Raw genomic sequence first — 9,647 nt, forward strand, 5'->3', positions numbered from 1 at the left:
TGTAAATTTACACAGCGCTGTACATACAATCTTTTTAATTGAAAATGACTGGGAAATGGTACAGGACGCCATATCAATTAGCGTTTATAAATGATAAATGTCAATCAAAATGTTGTCATGGATGTGGAGCTAAGGGTATTTATATACATATGTGGTAGGAATACCCATGTGCGCAAGAATTTTGGACAGGCTAAGAAACAGATAAATATAATAATAGGGATAGAAATACAATTAAGCAAAGAAAATTGTTTAACTCTCAATTTAGGGAGAATTAAGATTGAATAGTAATCAAAGATATGTAATAAAACCATTTCTAAAAGCTGCTCATGCAGTGATTGCTTATGGATGGAAGAACAAATCAAATTGGAATTAAGTTTTATTTGTTTAAATATATAAAATAATACATGTTATTTAATAATAATAATAATAATAATTTTTATTTATATACCGCTTTTCCAAATTAGATCAAATTGATTCCGTTAGGGAAAGAAGACTTAAATATATCGGGGAAAGCAATAAAGAACCACAGAAAAATAAATGGGAAATTGTGATTAAGAAAGTGGAAAGTAAAATGGGGGTATGAAGAAGTAAAAAATATAATTAATGATGTTTTCCACATCTCCGATAACGATTACTGATAGGAAGCAAATATTAGTAAATTTGCATTCCACTTAAATAACAAATTATTATTATTATTATTATTATTATTATTAATAGTATTTATACCCCGCTCTTCAGGCAAAAGGCTATCAATGAAAATATTGATTTATTTTGTTAACATATTGTTCACATTCATAGAGGATAGGACCATGTTTGCCATATAATAATAATAATAATAATAATAATAATAATAATAATTTAAAAATTATTTATATTTCCCTTATATTATATTAAATTGTTCTGTAAAGTGTTAAACAGGAAGGAACCTTTATTTATAGCATTAACCCAATTCAACAGAGGTCAAATCCACACTTTTCAGAATTAAGCACTTTTATTTTGACCTAAGTGAAATAATTTCAATTGCTCCTGCGTTATTTTTTTTTAATATTAAGCTAATTATTAGGATATTTTCAAATAGTGGTCGACTGCTATTGTAAATAAACTGAAACAAAACAGCAGCACATGCCCCTTAAAACCAGCTTGTGAGGTAGTTTTTGTGAGGTACTGCATTACCTCACAAATTGGCTTTAAGGCATATATCCCTACATTTCTTTTTATTTTATCTGGTGATAAAATAATAATCGCAGTAAAAGAAAGGAAGTTTTGTTTTGTTAATTGTTATGTAATATATAATGTTAAATGTGGTTTTTTTTTCTTTTTAAACTGCGTAAGATGTTCAATTTTGTGTCTTTGTATGAGTAATGTATGGATTTTATGAAAAAACTTAAATAAAAAATAAAAATAAATATTCCTATGTTTCTTTAAGGCATATATTCCTATATTTTGTTGAATAACTCAAAAAATGATAGGTTTGCTTTAGGGATGGTAGTTTTTGTGAAGTATTTATTGTGCTACCTCACAAGTTGGTTTTAAGGGATATATTTCTATATTTTGTTGAATAAAAGCTCATAATAGCTTTGCCTTAAGGATGGTAGTTTTTGTGAGGTACTGCACTACCTCACAAGTTGGTTTTAAGGGGCATATTCCTATATTTTGTCGAATAAAAGCTCGTGATAAATTTGCCTTAGGGTTGGAAACAACTAAATTTGCCTTAGGCTTGGATTCTTTACCTCAAAAGAGTTTACAATAATAATTTTGTGAGGTAAACACATTATATTTTTTTAACTTTAGATCCCTTAAACAAATAAACTATGAATGTTAAATAATGGGGACAGAAACTACATCTTTTTTTTTTTTTTAACTTTTGAGAAGTTCTGAAAATAAAAAGGGGTCATTTTTGTCCCCTTTCTGTTCTCTTTATTTCTGTGTGTGAAATAAACGCATTTGCGTTTTTTCCCTACTTCTAAAATCCCATTTCTGAGAGGGATTTTATCTAGTGCGATAAGGTCCTTCTATTAATTTATTAATTTCCGCTTTTGGCAAAATATTTATTAATCACGACATCAAAATGTTTTGATGTATTTATTCAATTGCATTTGGTCACAACAACATGATTCTTTTATTCTATTGACTCTCAGGTAGCACCAGAAAGCAACTGTCTGCCTCAAGCTAAGCCTAAAATGGCCGCCAGAAGTGCAGAAGGCGGAGAAGAAGGAACTCTAAGTCAAGGCCTTTTAGATAGAGCTGGGAAACGGGTTCAAATCCCTACTCTACCCATTGGGCAACCACAAGTCACCCTTTCTCAGCCTTTGAGGAAGGCCTTAGTAAACCACAATAATCTGAGTTGTTTTTAAGGAACCTAATAACAATATCTTTTAACATGAGGCCTAGCTTTTAGTTTCAAGCTTGGTAAATTGGGAGCCTGATGAAGCCTGGTTTATAATTTTAAATCTAGTACTTTGCAGGCCTGGCTTTTTAATCTGAGGCCTAGTAACTTTGTAGTGCCTAATGAGCCCATGTGGGCTTAGTGCTTTGAGCGTTGGAGTAGACCAGGTTTCATATTTTCACCCAGCCATTGGAACCCATTGGGTGGCTTTGGGCAGCAAGTCACACTCTCTCAGCCTCAGAGGAAGGCAGTGACGAATTTCCTTTGAACAAATCCTGCCAAAAAAGGAGAAAAAATTATACATATATATATATATATATATTTCTTTAGCATTGTCATAAGTTAGAAATGAGTTGAAAGCACACAATATAGTTCAACAACCTCCATAGTGCCACACAATTCCAGACCATGATCCAAGCCAGAGTTAGTCAAAATGGTGGTCAATGGTCTAATCTGGCTCTGAGAAACACACTGCAGAAAGAATCCAGTTTGAAACCAGTTTTAACTGCCCTGGCTCCATGCTAGGGAGTTCTGGGAATGGCTGTTTGTTGAGACATTTAGCCTTCCCTATCAGAGAGAAGGTGCCACCGATAAGGGCAGGTTGCTTACCTGAAGCCGTGGTCCTTCGGGAGGTCGCCTGTGGCTTCATGCTAGTGGAGGGTTTGCTCTTGCGCTGAGATGCCATTTTGAAGCTGCAAGGCTGAGCACACTGCCAAGAAGAAGAAGACCCAGCCACTCCTGTGTACTGAGCAGGCACACTAGTCCCTCCAAATTAGCTCCTCCTTCAGTGCAAGAAACCTAGCAGCAATGTTGCCAACAAGCCTTGGAGATATTATTCCCTGGGATGTTTTAGCAAAAACCTGTACATATTATTATTATTATTCAATCAAAATCCCTGGAAAGAAATTAATTAAATCCCCCGGATTCCAGTTGGCAACACTGCTTAGCAGGGACCTGAGGAAGGGCACGCTTGTGGTCAGTCTTGCCAACAAGCCTCGAAGATATATTATTCCCTGGAATGTTTTACCAAAATCTCTGGAATTCCCCAATATTTATTATTATCATTATTATTATTCAGTCAAAATCTCCAGAAATAAATTAATTAAATGTCCCAGCTTCCGGAATTCCCCCGAAATTGGCCACACAGTTTGTGAGAGGGCACAAATGACCATTTGAGGGACCACAGTTACAGGAAAGCAACCTGTAATTCTTCTTCGTGGTCTCTGTGCCTCACACAATACTGTGGCAGGTGGGAAGGTCACTGCAGAATTGGAGAAGCCAAAGCTTGCATTCCGACCAGAACTGGAATCAAGCCAGTAATGCCGGACAAACGTGGAAGGCTTGGCCCACATGGCTGCCTTGCAGACATCAAGTAAAGGGAAGGTGGCAGATGAGGAGGCAGCCCTGGTTGAGTGTGGGCACACACAACAGGAGAAGGGAGTTTGGCCAGTTCATAAACCAGCAAAATGATCTGGGCAATCTTTGAAAACCTTTGAGAAACAACAGGGTGGCCTTTCCATGCCACAGGTCCAGGTGAAGGACTGTGCCGTTGGAGTGGGAGAGAAGGTCCGGCCAGTTCGGACGTCTGAGATAGTGCCCCTTGGACAGGTGATGAAGGGGGCAAACCAGGAACACCAAAACCAGGACTCAGCAAATGCAAATGTGCAAATGAGAAACCATTCAGGGTCAAAGGCTTTCCCAGCAAACAATGGTCACCAGTTAGCAGACACTAATCCTCTTTTGCATATCTTCCTACCCTAAGGAGGCCATCAACAACAGAACAATACACAGATTAATGTGGGAATCATTCCTCCTCACACAGGGTCACACTCTGTGTGTGTGTATATATACACTGTCTTCCATGCCAGCATTTTCTGAAGATGCCAGCCACAGATGCTGGCGAAATGTCAGGAATAAACTTTTCTAGAACATGGCCACATAGCCCAAAAAACCCACAAAACCCTATAAATAACTGCTGGTCCCTTATATGTCAGACAACTTGAGATGCACTATTCTCAACAATCAAGAAGGAGTCAGGAGTCGTCAGAGAAATTTTACTTCAAATTAAGGAAGATCATACAAAAGGACATCAAGGCCAGGATTTTAGCAGAAATCCAGTCTGAGGACAAGATGCCAGGGCTCAAGAAATGGCTGCAAACTGAAATACTACAAAGTGGAGGGGAAAGGAGGGATTGAACAAAGTGGATGATGAAGAGATCTGTCCTGCTGGAACAATCTCTTTCCCTTCAACATTTCACAGATGAAGGAAAAGCATTATTAATTGGGCCTGTCCCTGCAAATGGTGGCAACTGGAGGATATGCAATCTGTCCTTTTACAGTATTCTTAGCAAAGTTCTGGAAAATAACTCTAAAAGAGCTCCTCCTCCTTTTTCAAAATTGGCCGGTCACATGCACCTCAAAAATCTGCCAAGATATACTGTAGTAGTGCTTTTAATATGAACGCACATACACAGAGTATGTTGCAAAACAGGCAAGGAAGAAAAGCCCCAAGGCTGCATCAGGCGCTTTGCATTTTTCAAGACTTCATTGTGCATGTTGCTTCCCCCCCCCTTCCTGAAAACTAAGGATCTGATAATTGGAGAGACTGGGTTAATATCATAATTTAAATATAATCACATTAAGATATTTAATTTTCAGGACTTGTTGCCTGAGACTTTGGAGAGGAGAACACAGTTTTTCTCAGACGAAAGTGAAAGGTCCTTCTGGGGACTTCCCCTAAAATTAAAACTAATATGATCATGGTTAGGCAGAGGCAACCAGTTTTGACAGGCGGCAGCAAACTGTTCCTTGTTCCTCTTCCTTGCATTTTTACTGCTGGAGGAGGAATTAAAATGCTGGCATGTGGGATTTTCTGCTTCAGGTATTTAAAAAATCAGTTTCAGATTTCTTGGCCAATCCAAAAATATTTTCCTTCCTGAGGGGAATGGGGGGGAAATGGTTCCTCTTCCTGTTGCATGCCCCATTACATCTCTTCTGGACGTTTCTCAAAAGGTAAAAGCTGCTATCTGCCTGAACCTTTGGCATGAGAAAACCGGCTGATTCAGAGGAAGAGTTGGCTTTTTGGCCACTGTACCATAATCGCCAAAGTCACTGTACCCTACAGTCAGTTATGACTAGACATTCGTGTCAAGGGGAAACCTTTTCCTTTTCCTTGTATTTTAAGCTTGTGATCTGCTGAGAGCCCTAGACCCTTTTCACAAGTACAGTCAGTCTTTCTTATACACGGATTTATTATACACGGATTCAAGCATACGCGGTTTGAAAATGTTCAAAAAAGTACAAATTTCAAATATCAAACCTTAGTTTTCCATTTTTATAAGGGACACCATTTTGCTATGTCATTATATTTAATGGGACTTGAGCATCCATAGATTTTGTTATCCACGAGAGATCTTGGGACCAAACCCCAGCGTATAACAAGGGTCCACTGTTTTGCCATAAATTCAGGTGTCATCCATTCTGTATTTGTGTGTGATAGCTTCTCAGATATTAATGAACAGCTATTATATCATCTTTTAATCTTCTCTTCATACATGCCCACCCTCCTCAGTTGTCCCACATAGTTTCCACATCCTTTTACCATCTTGGTCACTGTCCTCTAGGTATGTTTCAACTTGTCATTATCTTACTAAGGACCCTGGCATCTTTTTCATACAAGTCATGAGACATATGTCTATCATACATCTAATTTTTTTGGCCTAAATGTAGAACTTTCCATTCAGAAACATACTTTTATTCTTGCTTATTTTTATTCTTGTTGTCTAATGTGTTATGGTCATCTTGAACCCTGATTCTTCCTTCTGGGATATTAGCTATCCCTCCCAGTTTGGTGTCAGTTGCAAATCTGATTAATATCCCCTCTGTCCTTTCAGTCAGGTCTTCTGCCTCAGGACCTGGTGGCTTGCAAAATGATTTTAAGAAAACAAAGAAATTTAGTTTAATAACATTAATTTTAGTTATAAAAACAATTTATAAAATAATAAGTAAATAGAATTCTGCTCTTTCCCAGTTTATCGCATTACTGCAAATATGCTGCTGCCACCTGATACCAAAAGTCTGTTTCTCCAGCCTCTTTTCCAATCCTCAGTGCCAATGCTGCTAAAAAATATCCAGGTAGACAAAGGATAAGGAGAAAAAGTGATCTGGGTATGCAAAGAAACCTAAAAAAAAGAAGAATGTTAATCAGAGGTTTTATTGACTGAGGTTTGCCTGTATGTTATTTCATGACAATATCTGAAATTCTATACTTTAATCTCTGCCTATGGATTTAATTTATAATTTTATTTTACTGTACTGTATTGCATATTTTGTATATACTAAAATATCATGCCCAGCTACATTAATCACCAAGGCTATGAGAAACTTAAGAGATACAGGACTTTATCATATGGGAAAATCAGAGAAAAATGGGGTCTAAACAGACATTAGCCCATGAAAATCGTGAGATCGCAGTGAAGATTTTCACATGATGTTGCGATTAAAGAGGACTTACCCTGGCAATAAACAGGTAATAACCAGCAATAAATCATTCACTTTTCCCCCCCCCCCCCCGTGAATGATTTGTTGCTGGTTATTACCTGGGTATTGCCAGGGTAAGTCCTCTTTAATCACAATGTGTGTTAATCTTCTTTGAATTGCAAATGGACATTAAATTTCCTTGACTTTGAATTTCTTCCAGTGACCGCATGGACAAAGGGAGAGGTGCCAGCCTGCAGATAGCCCTCCCTAGCATCTAAACTAAGACCAGAAACAGAAAATCCAGGTCTATGACTAACATCTTCGATTTTCTTTCTCCTGTTTGCCTGATGAAGAAGCCAGTGTGACTTCGAAAGCTTGCAACATGTAATTGTCGATTTTCCTTGGCCTAATAAAGGTATAATTGTTTGGATGTAATTGGATTTGCTATAGGGTCAACACAGCTAACCCTAGATGTTTGATGCAAATCAGTTATGGATGCATTATGCATTTGTAAGTGATTGTGGATTTCAGCTCTCACATTTGAAAAACAGGACATTAGTTGGATGTTCTGAACAACATTTTATTTTGCTGTTGGAATGTCAAAATCAAAGGGGATAGTTTGATTTTTGGATTCCAGCAGAGTTATAGATGCACAGAAAGGTTTTATTAAAAGGACCACTAGGGGCTGGCAGTAACATTGAACAGTCAGCCCTTCACATCATCCATGGATTCAAGCATCCATGGCTTGAAAATATTTTTAAAATATCTAAATTCCAAAAAGCAAACCTTGATTTTGCCATTTTATATAAGGGACACCATTTTACTATGCCACTGTATTGAATGGGACTTGAGCATCCATAGATTTTGTTATCTGTGTTATCAGAAAGATCTAATGAAGGAGCAAATCAGTCACGGAGCTGCAAGAGATAACACTGACTCTAGATGTCACTGCAGGGTAAAAAATTTAAGTAAAATGATATCACTATTTAACAATGGAAGTAAAGATAAAATACCTTCCAAGTGTCCCTGTTTGCCAGATATAGTCATGGTGAATCCTCTGCTGTCCTACTTTTTCAGCTGCTTTTAAAATGTCCCATTTCTTCTCTCTTCTACCCATTTTCCTTTGCCCTCAGCTTACTTCAGTTTGCACTCAGCTAACAGGAGATAGAGAAGAAGAGGAGATGGAGGTTTGCCTTTTCTAGTAGGCTTATTTGGATTTCCACCCTCCAAGGCAAACCATTCTACTGGCAAACATCTGTTCAAACCAGACAGATTAGGCTGCTCTCTAGGCTCCAGTTTTAGGTGAATAAAGGTGTTGCAGTTTGGGAAGTTATACCTATTGAGCTTTAAAACCCATGTGTTCAGCCTGTGGCAGCTTTTCCATATGCACCACCTTAATCTCACTGGAGGAAAGTGAGGTCCAAAACATACTGTAGGAATAATCCAGTTTGAGGCCACTTTAACTGTCCTGGCTCAGTGCTCTCTGAAAGAATGTCTCACAAAGCTACAGTTCCCAGAATTCCCTAGCATTGACCCAGGGCAGTTAAAGCAGTTTCAAACTGGATTATGCTTTGTGTGTTCTGGACCATTGTCCTGAAACCTACCTTTGGTAGACCTATTGAATCAATGCGATTTACTAATGCACTGGTGACTCACCATTTAACAGGTGATTCAGTGGTTTACTTGAGTTGGGATTTATTGCGTGAGAAAAGAAAGACACAATGAAGTGGGAGAGTAGTGGCTTTCTCCATGCCTCTCTGCATGCTGTTGTAGCACTTCTCTTCCTGAGGGAGACAGTTGTAAAAACATACCTTTTGATGCGCTGGAAAAATTTGTTTGACAAAAGTCATGCTTTTAATGACCGTCTCCCTTGAGAAGAGAATGGAAGTGCTACGATGGCTTCTCTGAAATGTGGGGCTCAAACTAGGGGTGTAAACCTTTGCTTATTTTATTCTTACATGCAAGACTGAATGATTTTAAATTTCCATGCATCTGCATTAAACTTAAGAGGTTTTCTGCTTTTTTGTTGTTGTTGCATTCTTAGGAGTTTATCACATTGGGGATAATTTTGTCATTAAAGAGAGATTAATGTGCATTTAAAACATCATCTCTTAACCTTCTCTTCCCCAGGCTAAACATAGCCAGCTCCCAGACCTTTCTCCAGTTTGGTCGTCCTCCTCTGGACATGCTCCAGCTTGCCAACATCCTTTTTGAATGGTTGGGATCTTGTTGCAGCTGTCTTTCTAAGCACACCTTGCAACCTGGAGAGGGCTGGACACATCATTCCTCATCACCCTGCTCTCATGTGCCTTGGAAATGTTTGTGTTGGTTGTGAGGCTTCCAAGGTAGTGATGTTTTATACCTAGCAAATTCCCAGACATGAAATTTGCTTGGGAACATAACCCTTTGGCACATTTTTTTGAGCCATCACACACATGCGAACCAGACATTTTATTCAGGGTGGAGATTAGCGGCTATGAATGGTTAGCTATGCTTGTAGAATACAAATTGAATTTTCTCATATGTGAATAGACCGTTGTTGACACAAGTATTCACCAACACTGAGGTTCATGCCTCATGCTTTAATAACTCTTGGCAGCAAAGAAGCTAAATCCACAATCCAAAAATGCATGTGGGGTGTAGAACTGCAATGCACCAAACTAAAACGGCCAGGCACCCTGAGAATAAAGATAATGGATAATACAGCCATCCCTCCATATCCACAGACTCAATGATTCACAGCTTGAAAATATTTTTAATATATACATTCCAAAAAGCAAAC

At 38.1% G+C, this 9,647-nt stretch overlaps 1 protein-coding gene across 1 annotated transcript in view; it reads right to left on the minus strand.

The window, feature by feature from the left end:
• The window catches only part of SET (SET nuclear proto-oncogene), a 13,316-nt gene extending 10,164 nt beyond the window's left edge, over positions 1-3,152 (minus strand). The window contains exon 1 of the mRNA XM_042479473.1: positions 2,996-3,152. Coding sequence (XP_042335407.1) covers positions 2,996-3,071 — 76 coding nt within the window. The 5' untranslated portion in view covers positions 3,072-3,152. The remainder of the gene's footprint in view (positions 1-2,995) is intronic.
• Between the last annotated feature and the right edge of the window lie 6,495 nt (positions 3,153-9,647).

The sequence above is a fragment of the Sceloporus undulatus genome, chromosome 7 (assembly GCF_019175285.1).
Source record: "Sceloporus undulatus isolate JIND9_A2432 ecotype Alabama chromosome 7, SceUnd_v1.1, whole genome shotgun sequence".
Classification (NCBI taxonomy): Eukaryota; Metazoa; Chordata; class Lepidosauria; order Squamata; family Phrynosomatidae; genus Sceloporus; species Sceloporus undulatus.